This window comes from Pararge aegeria, chromosome 2 (genome assembly GCF_905163445.1).
Source record: "Pararge aegeria chromosome 2, ilParAegt1.1, whole genome shotgun sequence".
NCBI classification, from domain to species: Eukaryota; Metazoa; Arthropoda; class Insecta; order Lepidoptera; family Nymphalidae; genus Pararge; species Pararge aegeria.
Genome location: NC_053181.1, coordinates 10993565 through 11016643, shown reverse-complemented (window position 1 = coordinate 11016643; position 23079 = coordinate 10993565). Strand labels below are relative to the sequence as shown.

Here is a 23079-nt window from a genome sequence, read left to right as displayed (position 1 = left end):
ATTATGATATAAATTAATACTGAATTTTGAAATGTCGTAGAACAAAAGATATTGGTTTTAATGATAGAAACTATAATGCCGAGAGCTTTATGGTATTTTTTATTTAACCCTGTATAAATTAATTTATTTCTGGAGTCCTACTTTATATTTATAACCCATTCTTTAATCATCAAGACTGTCTGGTTGTAACACTAGCACCGGTAGAAGCCGGCTAGAAACTCAGTTTTTAAAGAAAACAATGTGTTAACATAAGCCAATACTGTAACTGTGGGAATTGTCCGTTCGAACCAGACGAGGTCGACAATTAGTGGAAATTACAAAGTCTGATAATAAAAAGAAGAAAACACAACATAAGTACAATTAAAACATAAAATGGCATGCTACTATTTATTTCATTTATATATCTCTTAAATATCATTTATAAATAAATAATTATCTCAATAATTAGCTTATAATAGGTAAAATTGTTTTTTTTTTCACAGCAAATATTGAGCTATGTGCGAATGCAGGAAATTTATTCTTAACCATGTGTATAATAGTTGATATATTTTACTATACTCTACTATCGAGGATATCAAACGACTTGTTTGACGACTAGAAGTGAGGCGCTGTTGGGAAAACGCGTAGTAGCGCGAGTTTCGGCGCTCAGCATCGTGCTCACCGAAAATGCGGAGCCCACCAAATAAGTGCCTGGCGATGCGCATAAAGCACGCACCTGCCAACAAATACAACTGCTTAAGAAAGTAGTTTTTATTCAGTGTGCAATTTATACACAATAAAACAATGGTAGTTATTCTGTGGTAATAAAACTAATTCGACGACGAGAAGAAGGTAGCCGGTTCGAATTGTATCATCACAGCTCAAGGTTGCGAGAAGTGGAAGATGTTGAAAGAGGCCTACACCAATTTAGTCAAAAAAGGCTGAAGAAGAAGTGCCAGTATGTGACATTTAGACATTCGCTGTATCTAGGAACAATGCATATTTATTACTCAGTTAACACAGCTACTTACTACTAAGAACACTCTCAGTGTACAACACTCTATATCGAGATAGAAAACTCTCGCAAGATTAAAATTGACTATTTTAGTGAAGTGGATATTGGTGAAAACCTTTTATAGGTTTTTTTAGTCATAATTGTAGGATCAAGTAGTAGGCCCACCTAAGATATAAACAGACTTTATCATTAGATAGAGATAGAGATTTTATCATAGACACACCCAACAAAGCCGCCCTGTGGCCACCAACCTGACCGGAATGCAGAAATGCTGCTCGGCGGAATGGTTAGAAGCTTTCTTAATTTTATTGTTTCCATTAAGAATCAGTCAAAAAATTTATGATTAGGTTACCGCTTTTATCCAAATAGATCAAATTAAAAAAAGGTAAGACAGAAGAAATAATGTTTTGTTCACCTGTAGGCAACGGGTTTCAAACTTCTTTAGAGTAACATTTAAACCCAAATCCTTTGACCCTACATCCAGCCCATTGCTTAAAGCACCAGCCCAGCCAAGTTCTCCATAACTGTCCCTGGAAATATCAAACCAATAATTACTTTTGTCAAGGGTGTGTTTAGCACTAAACTCATAGTACCAAAAAATTGTATGATTCAGTCGGTTGGATATAAAAACAACTTCATTTGTCTTTATAAACAGTCCGTTAAGGATCTCCTCTACATGAATTTGTTCTTAAAATAGCCTATTATCCGGACTTCACCAGTCTTAATTCGGAAAATCAAATCCCCCAAGAACAATCTACGCGGTCTTAAAATTATCCTATTTAAAGCTTCGAGATGCAATTAATAAACAATCTCGCCCTATTCGTTAAGCTGTTCATCCCTGCATCCCTAGGTAAGAAAGCTGGCTTATTAATTTTATTCCTTACTAATATAATAAATGTGAAAGTTTAATAGGAAGTTTAAGTTTAATAGGAACTAAAACTTGGCTTTAGTTTTGTTCCTACTAGCTTGTTTGAACTAAACAACCAATCGACTTGACTTATGTATAGTTAGTTGAAAGGACAAAGAGTATATGTAACTTTTTCTACCTGGAAAACAAACGGTTCCCATGGGATTTGTAAAAAATCGTTATAAACGGAGACGAAGAAAGCGGGCCACGAGAGACGTCAGAGCTTACACGTGTAAATGCAATGACTTGAATGAATGACTTAAAAAGTTATTCCAATTGGTTGGGTTGTCAATTGTTTTTTAGTTTATGTGTTTAACAAACTAAATGCTTACTTATTTTGTTGTCGCGACATATCAATGAAAACCTTTACAGGTACTCCATAGCAGTTCACAATATTGATTTCAACAGGTATCATACATAATTTATTAACTTTAAAGTCGTGATCTATGTAACTGGAATGTTCCAATCTAAAGACAACGACATCATTGTTCTCAGTCTTGCCCTTTGTTTCGTGTAAATCTATGCGGGTATCCACTTCACCAAGATGAACGCTGAGTGCTTCAATGGGTACTTTTTCTCTTTCACGTGAAAGTGTCTTGCCGAAACAGTGTAGCCAAAGGCAATGTTGACCGATGGCTGCTCGACCTGTCTTTTTGTTATGCGCCTTCCATCTCAAAACAAACATGGATCGTATCAATCCACCTCTTTCTTCTTTGTCACTTGTATCGACGATATCGAATAATGAAGGCGTATCGTCGGTCACGAATTTCGAATACGGAGGCTTGTTGATGTCATCTTTACTTTCAGGGTGATATTTAGCAATTTTGAGACAGGAATACTCCACCTGCCCCTCGGAAATATCTTCAAGAATCCTTGCACTTTTTAGTATAAGGTGAGCTCTTTCTCTAGAAATTAAAGTATTTTCGGAGTCGATTGCCGTCGTGAGTTGCGTCAACTTCCATTGCCTGCTTAGTAATGAAGCCTCCAGAACTTCTAGAGTTATATTATCGTATTTTTCATTACATATGTTTTTAATTTCAACGGAAAGATTCATATTTTCTAAAACACGATCACCAGAATGACCTAGCCCTCTACGCGGTGTCGTCATAATCTCGACTGTCTCCTGCAACAAAGGTTATGTGGGTTTATAGTTATAATAATGTATAATAATCATTTATTCAGGCTAAAAATAATCGATACAAAATTAACATGAATGCCCTAACGTCTGTGGAAGGAAAACCTGTGTTACAGGGGGTAGGTCCTTCCTGATGTTACAAATGTTAATTGTTTATTGGTGGTTGTAATGCCAGCAATACAACCCGAAAACGTCCCCATCAGCACCAACCGGTCTTATACCTTTATTACTGGAGTATTTCAGGGCACGGTTGTCCTCCCAGAATGAAAAGGGTTAAGTCCACCACTCTGGCCAAGTGCGTATTGATAGGCTTAACACGGCTTTGAGAACATTATGGAGATATGCAGGTTCACTCCCGACGCTTTCCTTCACCGTTTAAGTGATATTTTAATTGCATAAATTGAAAAACGCACATAGCTCCGAAAAGTTAAAGGTGCGTGCCGGGGATCCAATTCGTTCCCCCCTGAGGCTCTAACCACAATGCTAGGTGTTTAACTATGGGTATTATTACATAGGGGTATAACATTAGATTTGAATATGTTACTTTTCAAATGGGATAGAAAGTGAAAACCTCCTGTCGCATACGGACAGCATACTGACAGTGGGGTGGAAGCGAAAGACGTGTCGTAGCAGGCGGTAAGCGCGCGCCCCCTGCCCCGTCTCGTAGTAGGCTAGCAGGTATAACCGCGGTGCGCGTGCGTGTGGCCGCAGAAGCAGCGACGCTCGCGCGGTGCTGGCGGCAACGCCGTGCGCACTCACAAGCGTTACGCGCCGTGCTGCCGCCCGTGCTCGCGATTCCGCCCGTGCGGCACGCTCGTCTGCAAATATAATTTATATACTACAACAACGCACACATCGCCATCTAGTCCCAAAGTAAGCGTAGCTTGTGTTATGGGTACTGAGATAGATGTCGATGTGAGAATTGTCGTAATATATTTATTTATTATTATTTTCATAATATGGCGCAGTAATACCATTGTTGTGTATATATATATAGATTTTGGAATGTATTAAAGATTATGTATTGAAATTAAACTGATTGCTGGTTTACTAGGATTTTTATTGTGTTACAAAGTTTAGTAAATGCACTGGGACCGCCGATGCGTGAAATGGTCGTGTCGTTCACGTAAGTCGCGCTCGCGGGTCGCTCCCCGCGGAGCCCGCGACCCGCGGAACGGTTTCGATGCATACAAGTGGGCATCGAACAACCATCATTATAGCATTACCGGCCCACTGTAACTGTGGGTACAGGTCTCCTCCCACAATGCGAAGGATTAAGAAGTTTATTTATTCAGAAGGTTATTTCATGATGAACTTCTATCTATTAGTTCTTCGTTCGTTAAGATAATTGACCACAACCGAAGCTTGAAACTGTTCACTGTCTATATGAAAAAGCAAGTTGTAATTTAAAGTCTTGGACGCAAACGCCACTGTCTGTCCGTATCCTGTACACGGATAGACAGTGGCGTTTGCGTCCCAGATATCAGACTACGAGGCTAGCGATCCGATTGCGACCAGGCGTGACTTTATCTCCTAGAAATGTTTACTGCTGCAGACATGTTATGCATTGGCGCACCAGTGGAAATAATATCCCAATAAAATATGCGTGTAATAATAATAAATAGTGTACGACGTACCAGAAAAATCAGGTGGTGGGCGATATTTGTCGTCATATAAGGCCTTGAAATCATCCACACTGTCATCGGTGCTGACAACGCTCATGCATTCGGGATGCGATACAGCCACGTACAGTTTGCTCATAGGAACCGGGCCCACATTCCGGAACTCAACATCTACTGTCAGTATTTCTCCGCTTATCACATCAGCTCCGGTTTCAGACAAAGTCATCTAAAAATAAAGCTTATTACATCATTGCAAACAAAATAAAGGCCAGAATGAAAAAAAACCGACAAAATTGCACTCGATAAACCCTTTTATATATTTTATATTTGCATTTTAATTTCAACACGTTAGTCAATTTATTTTTTGTATTTTGTTTGCGCATTTTTGTGTTATGTTCAATATGCTGGACTATCAGAACCCTTACGTAGTAAGATAAAACGTTATAATTCCTTAGAAAATAACCAAAAAAAATAATATTAAATAGTATCTTGCCTGTAAACATGGTGCTTGAGAAATAACTTTTATTTGCAACAGTTTATCCGAAAAATTGCTGTCACTACCTCTTAAATTTAATTTTCCTAACACCTTCACGTTGTTTTCATTCTGTTTACCTTCTGCGGCATTTATTAGTCTGAAAAGTATCGAAAGTTAAGAAAACGTAGTAAGCTAAGTTTATGAGAAAAAACATCGTGTTTTTACCTAAAGGCTAATCCTTGTATTATTAGTTCCCCAATTTTCAATGGTATAACAGTGAAATTCAATGTTTTTTTGCAATCTCCATCTAGCAAAAATGACTGAATTTTCTGACCGTGTATCACGTTGCTTTCAAGGACTTGTCCAGTAGCTAACAGGGGTTCATTGTTCAGGACTTCCTCTTTGGATGTGTCTGTTTCCTCTACATTTGGAGTGAACTGCCATAAAAGTTCGATTTCTTTCAAAAGTAATGAAATCTTTAATGGATTATATAAAGTTATGGAAATTTGGATAGGCTCTGTAAATAACACATTAGACTAGATTAAAAACTAAAAAAACACGTTGCGATGTTAAAATATAGTACAATATAACATTCGATTTTGTGGTAGACTAACGCTTTTAAATTAATAAAGAAATTTTAAAATGTTGTGTCAATTTCTTGATAACCAAGGCAATAGACGAATCGTTTAAGATTGTCTAAGACATTTTGAAGAAACAAAGATGAATACACACACGGTTGTTGTTCTAATGAGGATAGACCTTTGAAAAACAGTAATTAAAAGTTATTAAAATGAATAAAAAACAAAATAGATCATAATTTTTGGACTTGCTTCATTTCATTATTTATTAAATTAAATGTGCCTTACCTCCTTTCGGAACAATTGGATTGCTATCAGTTTTTTGTGTATACAAATCTATAGTTGGCTTAAATATCATCGGTATGCTGCCTTGTGCAACCTGGAGCAGTGTTTCCTCTAGTTTGTGCCAATAAGGGTCGTCTATGCTTGTATCTGCCTGGGGCGGTAAGGATAGAGACGTAGCGGGAGTTCTCCCTGGCGAGGAGAGAGGTGCAGGACCCACGCATAATACTGCGGTCTCTTCACTCGATAGTAGGGGCACTGGCAAAACTGGAAGATGTTCTTTGTACTCATCTGATGTTTCCACCCATTGCTAAAAAGTTGTGAATGTTATAATATACCGATACAATTGTAAATGGGTTTTGATCACACAAACATAAATAACGTCAAACAAATACTTATGGAAATCAACTTCTTCGGTATTCATTTTTCATATTTTCTTACATTTCATTGTTAAATCAAACGCACGTAAAGCAAGTAATTAAGCCATTCATATTTAAGGATCGTAATAGCTAATTTGTGACTGCTATTTTTTCAAACTGTTCTTCGTTAATTTATTGACAAAAGAATTTTCATGTTCTAACGCTTCATGCCAAAACACTGTTACTTTAGGATTCAATAACGAATAAAAAAGAAATTTAGTACTTGTTTAAACAATGTTGAAAAAGGAAAGAAAGATTATGGCTCTTTTATGATATATAAAAAGTACAATAATAGTTTCAAATTAGTATTGTTATGATAGTAACGTCATCCAAGCCATGATATTTATTATCTCTTTTTTAATTATTGATTTGTACATATCTGATATGGGATACTATTCACGACACATGATTACGTATTGCTGCGTTTAAAACCGTAGCCAATGAGACAAAACATCGTACTTTATTACGATGCCTTAACAGAATGAATTAGGTATTTTTCATAACAATTACATTGAATTTAGACTGAAAGTTATACATATTATTCTATTTTATCTACTTATTAACCTGACTTTAATTTTATTGAGTTAAGTTTAAGTATTATATTGAAGTCATCAATTTTAATTAACTATTTTATTCCAATTTATTTATTTTCAGATTTTTTTATTAGTTATGTTTTTAATAATTAATTTAATTAAATAATTGTATGTAACTTAGGTTTAATTAATTTTATGGTATGTACTTTTATAATTTAATAATTTAAAGGAATGACTTGTAAAACTTACTAGCTGACAGAGCCCGTCAGAATGATGCAACTCTGTGTTTCGCTATGCAGAGCGTGGTTGCCGGTGTAATTACAATCACATGAGAAAAGCTCATAGCATGGGGAGTTTATATGTTAAGCCTATGGTATATCCGATTCGCTTATGCGACACCTGTTGGGATAAATTACCAAAGTGGATCCCCACTGAAGATTACACTACGCGTTGATACCAGCTACACCTGCTAGAGTACAACTGACCTGATGGGCGAGCATGAACTCGCGCAGAAAGGCGTCTTGCTGGGCCGCAGGTTGCGGCGAGTGCGGTGCGAGAGGTGCGGCCAGCCACGATGCGGCCGATTCCGGCGACCGCAGTGCGCCCGCTAGCCGCCCCAACGCAAACTGCACGTGGTCCGTCGATAGACGCCACCCGCTCCCCGAATACACCTGTAAGCACGAATAAATATATATGTCACAACAATACACACATCGCCATCAAGCCCCAAAATAAGCGCAAAAGCTAGTATTGTGGGAACTAAGATAAGTGAAGAAGAAAGAGCTGTTGTACACCTTCAAAGTTCAACCGATAATTTATTTATTTATATTCTTATTCTAACACTATCATTACAGAATACTTAAACCTAATGCGATAGTGTAGCTTTTTTTTTTTTACATAATCTTAACATTATAATATTTAATTACCTATTCGGGTAACAAATCAGCCATAATAATAATTAAGCCCTTTTTCGGTTCAAAATAAATGGGACCTAAGATTTCAGCCCGTATGATCATTGGATCGCATGCAATAAGGCCAGCAACTAATGGATAATAGCATATCACTAAATGAAGTAACACGTAATAAATTACTCTAAAGGGAACTAAAAACTTGGCTACTTGGATGGGTAACGCGTAACCAACGCTACATCACGTTTATTAAAAAGGGTGTTTTATTTTAAGTTACAATTAACGTACTAAGCAGATAGCCTATCTGATGGTAATTGGTAAACCATCCCTACTAATATTTTAAATGTCAATGTAAGTTTGTTTGTTACACTTTCACGCAAAAACTACTTAACCGATCCTCATGAAACTTTGTACACATATTCTTGGAAGTGTTGGAATAATATAGGATATTTTTTATCCCGACATTAAGCTCGGTGCCTTTGAGAGGGGATGAAAGTGTTTGACGATTTTACACCATAACTCCGACAAATTATACCCTATAGATTTAAATAATTATTTTTGTACTATAGAGGTTATAGTATGTGTTTAATTTTGCCCTAACTGTGTTTGGAGATAGAGGACAGAACTCCTCAGCGGACGGCAGCAGACCCCTCATTTAATACTTAGCGATACTGAATACTTTAATTTTTTTTAGAACTACAACTAAATTTAATGCCACATCAAAAACAAAATCAAACGCAGACGAAGTCGGGGGCAAAAGTCTATAAACAGAGCAACATTTAAGAGGGCATGCAAGGAGCATGTATTGCAACATTCCGCTCTATGTTGTAGGTGTTAAACCTCATGTCCTTTTAGTTTTTTTTTTGGCGTGGTGGAAAAGCTTTATTGCTACCTCCGACCCTTGGGACGGAGATAATGTGGGACTCCCCCCTCTAAAGGGGTTTACCCAAACTATAAACCACCACGGCTGGTTCCTTCTTGTCCCTCTTGTTGGCTTTGTTAGACGCCCGGGGAACCCGGGAGCTCCGTCCGGAAGGTATACCACCTCCCGGACGAAGCCTCATGTGCCTGCAATTAAACCGGCAACCGGCGATAGTACTTCCCCGGATGAGCTCTGTCACAAAACGCTCAACTACTACCAAAACAAAATGTTTATTTACGGTCACAGGAAAATCAAGAAAAAATACAAATATTATAGACTCCAGACAATTAACTGGGATATAAAGGTAGTTTAAAGTACCTGATAAGCTTGTTTGTAACACCTATATGCGTGTTTCTTCTGCCCAGCTTTAGAAAATCTGTGCCCAGCTAGCACCATGTGAAAAGCGTATTTTCTCGACATGATTTTATTACTTGGGCCTTTAAGGAAACACAGAGCTGCCTGCTCAAGAAGCATGGCACTCCGTAAATCGCTGTCTTCAGAGGTCATGCGGATGAGCTGTTTGGCAGCTTCGCCATACATCCCAGCGTTGATCAAGCACGGAACCGAAAGTAAAGTGGCTCTGACTGCATACTGTATCATTCTGTAATATTAAAAACTGGTTACCATCAAAAAATCGAAACATATATCGCAAATATACGTAATTTGCCAATTTGTTTTTAAAACTCTACTTTGAGCTGTTTTCTTCTGTAAAGTTACGGATTTCAAGAGGCAAGTATAGGCGAGATTTTCCATACTCCAGACAAATGCTTCCCTTATTTTTCGAATGAATAATGCCTCTAGACCAATAATTTATTTTAATAAACTAAAATCCTGTGTAGACGTTTGTCTGGTGGGAGGCTTTTGCCGTGGCTAGTTACCACCCTACCGATAAAGACGTCCCGCTAAGCGATTAAGTGTTTCGGTGCAATCTCGCATGGAAACCAATTAGGGGTATGACTACCAAACTCCTCCACACATCACTTCCCACCAGGTGAGATTGCAGTCAGGGGCTAACTTGTAGCGGAATAAAAAAAAAACATGTCGAAACATTTATATCTCTGTTATAAAATCTAAACACTTTAGAAAAACGCTAAAATGTCTAATAATACAGTTTTTTACCGCAATGTTCAGAGGACTCGACGATAAATATGAAAAACAAATAACATGAAAAAGAAAATAGAACCTAGACGTAATCTTCCTTAAAATTTTTATGCCAAAAATAATTCAATTTGCTCGGTATTGGATGACAAAACAGAGGAATACGGGGCTAGATATTTATCTATTTATCTGTCCCTAACGCACTTTACGAGCGAAGACGGGCTCAGCGCGACAGTAATAGTTTTTTGAAATACCTGTTCATCATATTTGCCCTAACTATACCATCGTCTTAACATGCTACGTTCCTAATAGGGCGAGGTAATGTATTTGTTATGTTTCAATGCTAAATATCTCTATAAGAAACAGCGTTCTCACCTACAGGTATTGAGGTAAGTTATAATACTTTCTTCCATGTATCCATAGGTTTTTCTATTGGCTTCTCCTGCCATAAAAGCACTGATCGCGGCCATCTCTAACGCACCCGCGTAACACAGCCATGCACTGTCAGCATAGAATTCCCTTTTCGCGGTATGATAAGCGTCGAAGGCCCGCTGCCATTGCCCACACAGAAACCAAAGGTCACCTAATCGTCGCAATTGTAGTTCAGCACAATCGGTCGAGTATCTTAAAATGAAAAACACATCATTAAATAGATTTAACCACTCGAAGGAAGTGAGATTACAATCCTTAGCAATATTATAAATGCGAAAGTGTGTTTGGGTCTTTGTCCTTACATTACGCCCTAACTAAGCCATAAAATCGACTTGATTTTGGCATTGAGTTAGTTTAAAGAACGGACAGTTACAGGTTACTTTTTATCCCACCTAAACAAACTTGTCCCACGGGATTTGTAAAAAAAAAACCGTAATAAACGCGGACGAACAGCGCGGAAACCAGCTACTAAGAATAAGGTAATAATATAAGGTGAGTGAGTATACTGCTGACTAAAGGTCTCACGGGAAAGTTCGCCCATAAACACCACACTGGGCAGAATGGTGGGTGATCGCAGTAGATGTAGTAGCAGCACGGATGACGCTTCTGCCCAATACAGGATAATTTTGAAACCACTGCGGATTTTTTTTTGGTGGTAATAGAACATATTGCCACTAAATTTGCCATGTCCGAGCATAATATAAGCAAATCATGGCTACTCGTAATAGGTATCTATCTAAATAAATAAAAGCCTAATACCATCTTAGATTGCATCATCACTTAACACCAGGTTAGATTGCAGTCATGGGCTAACTTGTAGTGGGTTAAAAAAAATACATTGTAATGTGTGACATGCAAAGGTAAGTAATGGGTTTTTCAATTTTAATTGTTTAAGTTATTATTATGCTTTATTTTATGGAATAACCGCTGCGACGATAGGACCGAGTGCAAAAACGTTGATCGCACGTTACCAGTTGAGAGTAGGGTGCCCATAATTATCTTTTCCGGGGACTAATCTTTTGTAACCGTTAATTTCTGTATCGTTAAGTACAACATTAAAAAAAAATATATGTGTTCATAAATTTGGTTACAAACATGTATGACATATTAAAATATCCGCACTGAAAAAGAGAGTACTTCCTGTAGAAAAAAAGAATCATCATCAACCTATTTACCGGCTCACTACAGGGGTTAAAGCCGGTAAGGGGGTAAGTCAACCACGCTGGCCAAGTGCCGATTGGTAGACTTAATTATGACAACATTGTGGTGAACCCTCAGGCATGCAGGTTTCCTTACGATGTTTTCCTTCACCGTTTAAAGCAAGTGATATTAAAATTGCTTAAATTAAAAACGCACATAACTCCGAAAAGTCAATGGTGCGTTCCGGGTCTCGAACTCGGTCTCCAGAAAAGGAAATCCGAACACTTACCCTTAGGCTATCACTGCTTATTGCCGTTTTTTGTATTCTGCATGACATACAATTTATTTATAATACACTAGCGGACCCCAGCGCCATCTGTCGGGCTGATTTGCGAATCTAAACCATCCAGGGTGCCGCCCAAACGCATACCAAAAAATTCATTCAAATCGGTCCAGTAGTTTAGGAGGAGTTCAGTGACATACACACGCACACAAGAAATATATATATAGTACATTTGAATAGTTTAATTGAGCCCTCGTGATAAGATAAGTAACAATAAAAGTCATAATAGAAAAACATACATAACTGTATTGTTAACTGTGGCAGCTCCAGACTTTCCAGTGGTAAACCATCGTTTAGTTGCCGATAATAGAGATCTACTCACACCTTTTTTATTTGCAACCTTAAACATAACTGACATTGAGTATAACTTACCTTAACATTCATTATTTTAAATTATTATCGATAAATGCGCGCCTTTCACTTAATTATATCCCAGAAAAAAAAACATGCATTATGTGAAAGTTGTTATTATCATTTATTACATTGGATATTTTATATTCAGGAATAAGAAACGAATAAGACGTGGACAAAAGTTAATAACTTTACTATGCAGATTAATAATTATTGTTTTAAAATAAATTATTACTCTAGTGAGCGTACTTACAACTTCAGTTAATTGTGCAATTTGTTTTTCTAACTGTGGTATCAACGCTTTCGATGCATACTCATGCAAGAAACTTTTTATTGCATCTATATCGTTCGCATTTAGTGCAGCACCATGGATTTCAGATAAACTATCTAAAGACTTGCCAGTCACATTTACACTTTCTGAACTGCCAGAAAAAGAACATGGCTAAAACAATACATAAATAATATTAAAATTAACTTAAATTTGTAGCAAAAATATTCAATTAAATACTTAGTGTGTTAAATTTATAATTAAAGTTAGAAAATTGAAGCCCGAGCAAGAATTTTAATAGCGACGTTAATAATGCACACAAACACAATCACAAATTATATTATAATATCAACAAAAAGTTGTCTATATATATATATAATAATATTGTAGACTAGTAAATTAAAGATTTTTGTAATAAGATAACTGGGACTTGGGAGGCATTAGAAATAAGAAATAGAACGTAAAACTACTGAACGTATTTAAGTTAAATTTGGTACATCTATAGGCTGATACTCCCGATTGAAATAATATATAAGTACTTTTTATACTAAAAAAAATTCGTTCGGGATATACGATGAAAGGTTTTGTCGATTTCTCCGCCATCAGAAAAACTGAGACAAAACAACACAAACGCGAACGTAGTCGCGGGCAACATCTAGTCAAAAAAAAAACCATGTTTTACCTCCAAGCTGTTTGCGTTATCATACACATCATTGTCAGTAGTAGTAAGAGGATGGACACCTTCAAGGTTTGTAGATGTTGTTGCAGTAATCAGTTTCTCATCTAAAAAAAGAATATTATATTTGCTGCTGATATTAGCACTATTTTCGTGCTGCAGAAGAGGGCTGTTCGTTCTATCTACAAAATGGGTCCGAGAGAGTCATTGAGAGATAAATTTAAAGATTTTAAAATAATGTCAGTGTATAGTCAGTACATATTTGAAAATTTAATGTACGTTCATAAAAACATTTCTAAATTTTTTGTAAGTACACAGATTTCTACGCCGTTTCTTCTGTTAAAGTTCAATTTCTAAATTCATTTATTTCATGTAGGACTCTTTATAAGAACTTTTGAAACGTAAATATGTACCTGGAGTAGTTACATTTGCTGGAGAGAATGTGACTTGAGAATCAAATGATGGTACTTGAAGAGAGCCTGCCAAAGATTCATTCTGTAAGCAAAATAGAATATCATATTATTTTGAACACAAATTTAATATAACATTTGCAGATCATGAATTCTTACAGTTAATTCCCTGGATCTCCTTAAATATCTGGTCCAAAAATCAGTTTGAAGTTTCGGATCTGCAGCATGTTTAGAATTTATTGATAACATAAAACAGTTTGTAGCACCAAAATTATGTTTTACATTTTCAAATGTCATAATTGCTCTGAAATAAAATAAATATTAATAGATTAAAATCCCAGGGGCCAGAAATCCCAGGGGCCAGAAATCCCAAAAATATAGCATTCCTTAGTACATTAGGTGCATACGCGTGCAGAATATTATTACGATAAAATGTTCAGCACTGCCATACAAACGCGTTAAGGTACCAAAAACCTCATTATTTTTATTTTGTACCTTTATTATTAAGGGCTCAACTTCAAAACATGGTAAGCTAAAGCTTGATTTTTTGAAATCCGCGTACTTTGAAATTACTGAATCAATTTTTTTAAAAGAAGAGGTTTTTATTTTCAGGTCATTCCATCTTGGTGGACTACAGCTCAAACCTTTCTTATTCCGAGAGAGGACACCTGCACCAATGGGTTGATAATGATGACAAAGAATAATCTTTCGGCATGCATAAAATGATTTTCTTAACACTTTTTATGTTACAGATAATAAACATCAAGCAATGAAATCACACATACTTCTCCTTAGGAACTGCTGATGAATCATGAAGAAGAAGATATGACTTTAAGACTGCAGCGTTAAACCACTTAGGTAATTTAGGTGGTGTAACATTTTGTAGTTGGGCATACTGTTGATTTAATGCATTATAGACATCAATTATATTATCATCCAAAGTAGTTGCAACAATAATACACGCCAGAAAGTGTTTAGTAAATTCATGATCTGAAGGAAATTGTACTTCAAGATATGTCTCTCTCCAGGCATCAAACCAAGGTGTAGCTTGAGGTATTTCAATCGTATGTCCTTCTGCAAAATGAAAATTTGTTTAAAAATATGAATCCTACTAACAATATGAATGAGCAATCAAATGGAGCCTATTAAAAAAATTGTGATGTGTATTCAAGTATACACATACGTGAACATAGTTGCGGGGAACAATATTTTATTGTACAATGTTTATTGAACTAGTAAACAAAACATGACAATATGTTTTAGGTAATTCAAATTAATTTTTTTTTTTGATTAGGCCTTATATAAGCACTTTTGAAACATCCAGTATTCTGTTTGTAGTGACTCTACTGTTGGTTTATGTTACAAATAAATACAAAAACTAATCTTCATTTATAATTATATTTGAGAAGGTACTTTGAATGTTACATGTTATAAAAGTAATGTACCAGCGCCATCTCATTCATTGTTGTTCACAGTTTGCTAGGTGATAGACGTATTACCTACCTTGCTAAATATAATAAAATAATAATAATATTTTTGGATAATATTAAATTCAGTTCTATCCATCGAGTCGTTTTTAATCTTCCATAACCCAATTTCTCACATTTCTCACAGGTTATGGGCCCAGTACACGCAAATTACATAGTTTATTAGTTTATAAAAAGTTTAAAATCTAGTGGTTATTTTTCACGCTAATAGGATGGACAGTTTGAAGACAAAGAGAAATATTAAACCGTTTGACGGTGAAAAATATAGTGTTTGGAAGTTTAGAATACGTGAGTTGTTAAGTGAATTGAATGTTATAAATGCGATTGACGAAGACCCACAAATTGGATGCGGTGAATGGGAGAAAAATAATCGGATTGCAAAAAGTGTTATCGTGGAGTATTTGAATGATTCCTGTCTTTGTTTTGCAAAGGAAGAAAGTTCAGCAAAACATATTTTAAAGAGTTTAGATTCTATTTACGAACGAAAAAGTATCGCGACACAATTGGCCTTACGTAAAAAGTTATTGTCATTAAAGTTAAAAAGTGACGTTATCCTAATAAAACATTTCGCTGTGTTTGACGATTTGATCACGGATTTATTAGCGGCTGGAGCAAAATTAGAAGAAACTGATAAGGTTGCACATTTATTACTCACACTACCCTCAACTTATGACGGAATTATAACTGCGATCGAAACATTGTCGGAAGATAATTTGACATTGGCGTTTGTCAAAACAAGACTATTGGATCATGAAGTAAAGTTAAACAACGAAGCAAGTGATACAAGCGCAAAAGTATTGCACGTCGAAAGACGTTCTAAATTTAACAATCGTAAACGGAAGTTTGAAAATTCATATTTTAATAAAAAGGAAAATAAAGCTACACGAAAGTCATACGTTAAGTGTAATTACTGCGGACGTAGAAATCATGTTCAATCTGACTGTTTCTATTACAAACGAATGCAACAGCAAAAATCTACGGAAAGAAATAGAACCGTCCAGACAGTTGACATTAATCAGCCATCCACATCCAACAATTATTCTGGTTTTGCATTTATGACTGGTGAACATCATATCAATGAGCATAGAAATAAAATTACATTTCTACTGGATTCAGGAGCATCGGATCATATTATAAACAGAGAAGATTTTTTTACTAATTTTGTTGATTTACAGCCACCTTTAAAAATTTCAATTGCTAAAAATGGTGAATTTATTTCAGCTACTAAAAAAGGTACTCTACAGGTTACCAGCAACACGGGAATACAAGGTGTTCTCGAAGAGGTGCTTTTCTGTCCAGAGGTACCCTACAATTTACTATCGGTATCGAGAATGCAGCGTGCTGGATTGACAATTGTTTTCAATAAAAATGGAGCGGAAATACTTAATGGTAATACAACCATTATGCAAGGTATGTTAAAAAACAATTTAAATACTTTAGAATTAATGGCTTGTATGAACATAAGTCGATCTGTTTCCCAAGTGTGCAATAGTGACAAAAATAGTTACAAATTATGGCATGAACGATTTGGTCATATTAGTAAAACTAAATTTTTACAAATTAAAAATCTTGATATGGTTGAAGATTCAAATCAAATCAATAACATCTTACCTAATGATGAATTATGCGAGGCTTGCATAAATGGAAAACAGAGCCGACTACCGTTCAACCAGGCTAAAGATAAAAGGTACGTAACGCGACCATTATTTATAGTGCATACAGATGTATGCGGCGCAATTTCTCCAACAACTATTAACAACAAAAATTATTTTGTGATTTTTGTTGATCAATATACTCATTACTGTGTTACATATCTATTAAAGCATAAATCAGAAGTATTCACTGCTTTCAAAGATTTTGTTGCAAAGAGCGAGGCTAAGTTTAATTTAAAATTAGTCAATTTATATTGTGACAACGGTGGAGAGTACCTATCCTCCGAAATGAAAACTTATTGTGTTGATAAAGGTATAACCTACCATTTGACAGTTCCAAGAACTCCACAACTGAATGGCGTTTCTGAACGGATGGTTAGAACTATAACCGAAAAAGCGCGTTCCATGATAAACGGTGCTAAATTAGATAAAGTGTTTTGGGGCGATGCAGTTTTAACTGCAGTTTATTTAATTAATTTAACCCCGACAAAAGCTTTAAACTGTTCTAAAACAGCATTCGAAATGTGGCATGATAAGAAACCACAAATAAAATATTTAAAAGTCTTTGGCTCAACGGTTTACGTTCATAATAAAACCGGTAAAACAAAATTCGATGATAAATCATGGAAAGGTATTCTTGTGGGTTATGAACCAAACGGATACAAAGTTTGGAACCCAGAATGCGAAAAACATGTGGTAGTTAGAGACGTCATAGTTGACGAGAATAATTTTCTACAGTCTAGGCCTGTGCTTAGATCTGAAGGGAATATCGAAAATTCTCAAAATAAAACTGATCCTGAAAATATTTCAAAATCAGTTAAGTCTCGTAACTCTGACAGTCATAAATCAGATAAATCAAAATCTGATGAACACATGTGTCCCAATAAAATTCGCAAAATAATCCATGAACAAACAAACGAATCCGAGCAACTAATGAATAATTCTGAAAGTTCTTTATTAAATGAAAATGAAAACAGATCATAATTGCGAACTTAGGAGAAGTGAAAGGTTAAAACATTTACCCCCTATTTCGTACTCTGAGGAGAACGAAGATTATATAATGTGTGCTAATTCAATGTTATACAAAATACCAAGTTCATATGGCGAGATTAAAACTCGGGATGATAGATCTCAGTGGGAAAATGCAATTAAAAGTGAATTAGATTCTCTTTTAAAAAATAATACATGGGATTTAGTACCTAGGCCTAAGGGTAAAAATATTGTAGATTGCAAAGGGATTTTTACTATAAAACATGATGAATTTGGAAAACCTTTGAGATACAAAGCCCGACTGGTTGCGAGAGGTTTTAGTCAAGAATATTTAACAGACTATAATGAAACGTTCGCACCAGTTGCAAGAATAGCTAGTTTTAGATTTATAATTAGTTTTGCCAATCAATTTAATTTGTTGGTTCATCATATGGACGTTAAAACAGCCTTTCTGAATTGGAAATTAAAAGAAGAAATTTTTATGACAGTCCCTGAGGGTGTATTTAATAAAAATAATTACGTCTGTAAATTAAATAAATCTATTTATGGGCTCAAACAAGCTGCTCGATGCTGGTTTGAAGTATTTGAGGCAGCATTAATAAAGGAAGGTTTTCAAAATTCATCAGTTGATAGATGTATTTACAAATTAAATAAAGGGGATGTAAGCAAAAATATATATGTAGTATTATATGTAGATGATTTAGTGATTGTATGCGGTGATATTGAAATAATGGAAAATTTTAAAAGATATTTAATGAGTAAATTCGAAATGACAGATTTACAAGATATAAAACTATTTCTAGGTATCAAAATTAGCAGGTATAATGATAAAATCACATTAGATCAAAGTGCGTACATAAAAACTATTCTAAATAAGTTTAAAATGCACGAATGTAAACCTGTACATACCCCATTAGAAAATAAACTGAAATATGAAGCATTAAATTCTGATGAGAAATATAATGCGCCATGCCGAAATGTTATAGGTTGTATAATGTATGTTATGATATGTACTCGGCCAGACTTAAGTTCTTGCATTAATATACTGAGCAGGTATACCAATAAAAATAATAAAGAACTGTGGCAGTGTCTGAAGCGAGTTTTAAGATATTTAAAAGGTACAGCTGATTTAAAGTTAACATACAGAAGGTGTAACTATAATAACATTCTTTGTGGCTATGTAGATTCAGATTGGGGTGGCAATGATACCTAAGATAGGAAAAGTACAACCGGGTATTTATTTAAACTGTTTGAACAGTGTACCATTACCTGGAGTACTAAAAAACAAATGTCAGTAGCGGCATCATCAACCGAAGCCGAATATATGGCATTATTTGAAGCTGTTAGGGAGGCTTTATGGCTTAAATCATTAGCAGCTAGTATAAATATAAATATTGTAAACCCAATTATAATCTATGAAGATAACAATGGCTGTATAAGTATCGCAAACAATCCAACCAATCATAAGCGTACAAAACATATTGATATTAAATATCACTTTTCTAGGGAACAAATTGAGAAAAATGTAATAAAATTAAATTACATTCCCACAGGTCAACAGCTCGCTGATGCCTTGACGAAACCGTTACCTGCCATTACTTTCCAGGAAATGAGGAGAAAAATGGGTTTAGAATAATCTATATAAAGATAGAATAAAGATGATTTCAATTGTATACTTAATTTACATTAATTTAAGTAAATAAAATAGTCTGATTAGGTTTTACTGGGTTTTCCTAATCCTGTGCAACAAATATTGGGCTATTATTATTATGTAACTCCCAGAGATAAAGCAAGGAGGTAATTATGTTCTGCTTAAAGTTGATTTGTATAAAAGTCGATTAATTTTTGAGGGGGCGTGTTGGTTTATGTTACAAATAAATACAAAAACTAATCTTCATTTATAATTATATTTGAGAAGGTACTTTGAATGTTACATGTTATAAAAGTAATGTACCAGCGCCATCTCATTCATTGTTGTTCACAGTTTGCTAGGTGATAGACGTATTACCTACCTTGCTAAATATAATAAAATAATAATAATATTTTTGGATAATATTAAATTCAGTTCTATCCATCGAGTCGTTTTTAATCTTCCATAACCCAATTTCTCACATTTCTCACATCTACAACCAGTTTGGAAGGCAGATTTTACCGAGAAAAAACCAGCAAGGAACTCAGCAGTTACTCTTCATAATTTTACAATTTAACAATGGTTGCTCTATCTTGTGTGCGATGAAAGTTAAGCCCCTAAGAAATCATCATCATCATCATCAATCAATCATCATCAAAGATAAATATAATGTTTTGTTTTACAAATCATATACAAGTTATATATAAATATATTGCCAAGCTACTGTAAGTAGCAGTAGTAAGGGTAGTGATGTAATCCTTGAATTAAATTTTGTTAAGAAATTTGAAAAAAAATTGTGTAGATACAATAGGCACTGTGAGAACAATAACAACTTTCACTACAAATTATACTTAGTCTTAACAACTGATGTGAAAACAAAAAATCACAAGCTTACACACCCCAAAACATACTGTGTGCACAATAACACCTTTAGCAAAATATATATCTATTAAAAATTGCTACAAACAGTAATATATGGAAGAAAAAAATTCAAACCTATATTAATTGGTACAGTTTTTTCATCATAATTGTGTAAGACTGCATTGTTCAGTTGTCTTCTTGCTTCAGTTGGTGGAAGAGGTTTCCAATTTACATCCCTTATGACTAAGTCAAAATTTTTTATAGTGCATATTCCTCCTCCTGGTTCACGGATTTGACCTGAATATTAAAAGGATAATGTGATTAGAGCAAGAAGGGGCTAAGGCCCTTTTTCTGGTCTACCTTTAATTGTTGCTTAAAAAATTCTAAATATTTCCTATTTTTAAAACAATTTCTACCTACCTTAAATGATATGAATTTTGTTTCTCTATTAAATTACATATCTAGTTAGATATTATGTTACCAACATTTTCCAGTTATTACTGGGGCATTGTCGTGAAAGCCTAGTGGGTAAGGTTTCGGCTTTACTTTCGTGGAGACTGATCCCGGGTTGCACCACACTTTGGAGTTATGTGTTTTTAATGTAAAGCAATTTAAATATCACTTTTACGGTAAAGGAAAACATAGTGAGGAAATCAGCATATCTAAGAGTTCTGCATAATGTTCTCAATGGTGTGTGAAGTTTATAAATCTACAGACTAGTAGATTACAGCCCCTACGGCTGGTAATGAGTTGATGATGATGATGACTGGGGCATTTATCTAAACAGATAATGATGTTTTATTATTTCACCGAAAAATAATTACTATGGACAAAAGAGCTAGTCCCCTTGATCAAGAAAAGGTGGGATACCTCTGGTTTAGACACATTTAAATTCAATAGATCTTACCTTCCCAATCAACAGTTGTAAAAGGTTGTAATAACTCTGGGAGGGTTAAGTTATTTTTGCCAACTATATTTTCCACTTTTGAACTGCATAATGTTGCAATGACCGGAGAAAAGGAATTTTGAATAAATTCCTGAGCAGTTTTCATCATGCAAAAATTTTAGATCCAATAATTATAAATTTTTGTTGTAAAACCTTATTATAAATTAGCAAAATTTGTTTTAGACCGTGTTTAACATGTACATCATCTTATGATGGTGATAAATAAGCTTTGAACCTTACGAGAGTAAACTGTACAGTACTACATAAGTACTACAAACAATACATCATATCACTGGTCTGTGAAATACAGTCTGTGATTGCTTTTACATCTGTTTCAGTTATAAAACTGAAATTTTATAATTAACTAAATCCGATTGCAATATTTATTTTTTACTCTTTTTTTATCATACAATATGTCAAAAGGCCAATCTTTTTTCTTTATTCTTTCCTTTTGGGAAAAGGCAAAAGTATTTTACCGTACAGCCACGTCTTCAATAGAGTAATTTTTTTAATTCGGGTAATTCAAATGTCTTCAATTGTTGATGTTATATATTCTTATGCAACTTTGTAAGCTTCATGTATTTAAAGTTCTTGAATAGTGCACAGGGTAATCTTTGGTGGTTTATAAGTCTCTGATAATTTGTCAGTAAAGAGAAAAAGGTATGAACCCCCGAAGCGAAAAGGCGCGTCCTCAAAATCCTATCAGTCTTCGATTCCAAACATCCACAAATTTACCCCGATACTATTGATGCCTCCGCCCTCCGCAGCCTCTGCAAACACCAAAAACACCGACGGCATCTGAAGACTCGGACTCCTACACTCGTTTCTCTTCCCCTCCACATTCCTTCAGACTTCATCTCCCCATTATAGCAAAAACTTATTGAAATTAGACATAAAACTATCCCACATAGTTAGCTACGCGCAGTTAGTTAATTGTACAGTCCCGCTTATTGGCTGATACCGAATGTTGAATTCTGCTTCACGAAACGCACGAACTTCGAGAAGTTATAGGCTGTCCACACATGGTCTATATCAATATTTTTTATCCATACTTGCACACATTACTATTTACATTATTGAAACAAATCTAATATATAATGAAATTTCCGTGTGTGCGGGCAGATATAAAAGTTTGATTGGTACTATACTATATTAGGTAGAATACTTATACTGTATTGCTGCACTAGCATTTTAGTTGACTCTTCTGCACGACCAATGATTCTAACGAAGTTAACGCTTGGAAGCTACATGCGTTTGCTACACCCACATTTCAAAACTAATGCATGCTTTTCTTTTTAAATCTCGGATGCTCATGAGTGTCTCTTGGTTTTTATTGATAGTTCTATAGTCTTTACTTAGAATAATGAGAGGCTCTTTAGACGCGCTATCAGACGGACTGCTTGTGTGTAGATTTAGACTGCAAGCAGTAGTGATTATGTTTGATCACTACTGCAATCACGCAGTAGTGGTGGCGTTGATGAGTACTGCAGCTTGTAGCTAAGCTGAGCGCCAAGTTTAGTAGGTGTAGTAAAGTATTAAATGCTGTGGATCTGAACTCATTTAAAGTTAATCAGATGACATAGGATTCTCTTTCAGTACATCTATCCACTGATGATAAGTCAACATTATAACAAATGAATTATTATTTTTTCGTAAGTTGTAAAGATAAACGAAATAAATAACATAAATTTATTTTGTTCATCTCCTCGTAAGTTTTATACCAAACAGAATAACAGTTTATCAAAGTCTGATGTATTTACATTGTAATAAAAAGCATTTTTTTTTGCTTATATTTAATGAAAATCTTTTACAAAATTTTGGTATACCTATAACCATCATTTTATTCAAATAATTTTTATCATAAAGAAATTTTAAATGCATTACTTACATAAAAATATTTCTGTAACTAATACAATATGTAAAAAAACATACTTTATCATAACAGTAAAGAGAAATTACAACAAGGTCACATGATTAGTCTAGCTAAATACTTTGGATCTTGCGTGGTTGGAGGAATGTT

General features: G+C 34.9%; 1 protein-coding gene across 1 annotated transcript; it reads right to left on the bottom strand.

Moving 5' to 3' along the window:
* Positions 1-411: 411 nt before the first annotated feature.
* LOC120629051 (trafficking protein particle complex subunit 8) lies at positions 412-21452 on the bottom strand. The gene is made up of 19 exons (XM_039897797.1): positions 21021-21452; positions 20249-20410; positions 14279-14567; positions 13653-13797; positions 13497-13578; positions 13090-13190; positions 12393-12581; positions 12028-12128; positions 10249-10497; positions 9094-9376; positions 7431-7616; positions 6000-6303; positions 5359-5650; positions 5152-5290; positions 4674-4884; positions 3637-3854; positions 2234-3024; positions 1410-1524; positions 412-715 (listed from the first exon to the last, which is right to left on the bottom strand). The coding sequence occupies exons 1-19, from the start codon at positions 21166-21168 to the stop codon at positions 575-577; spliced, it is 4146 nt and encodes a 1381-aa protein (XP_039753731.1). The 5' UTR covers positions 21169-21452; the 3' UTR covers positions 412-574.
* Positions 21453-23079: the final 1627 nt, after the last annotated feature.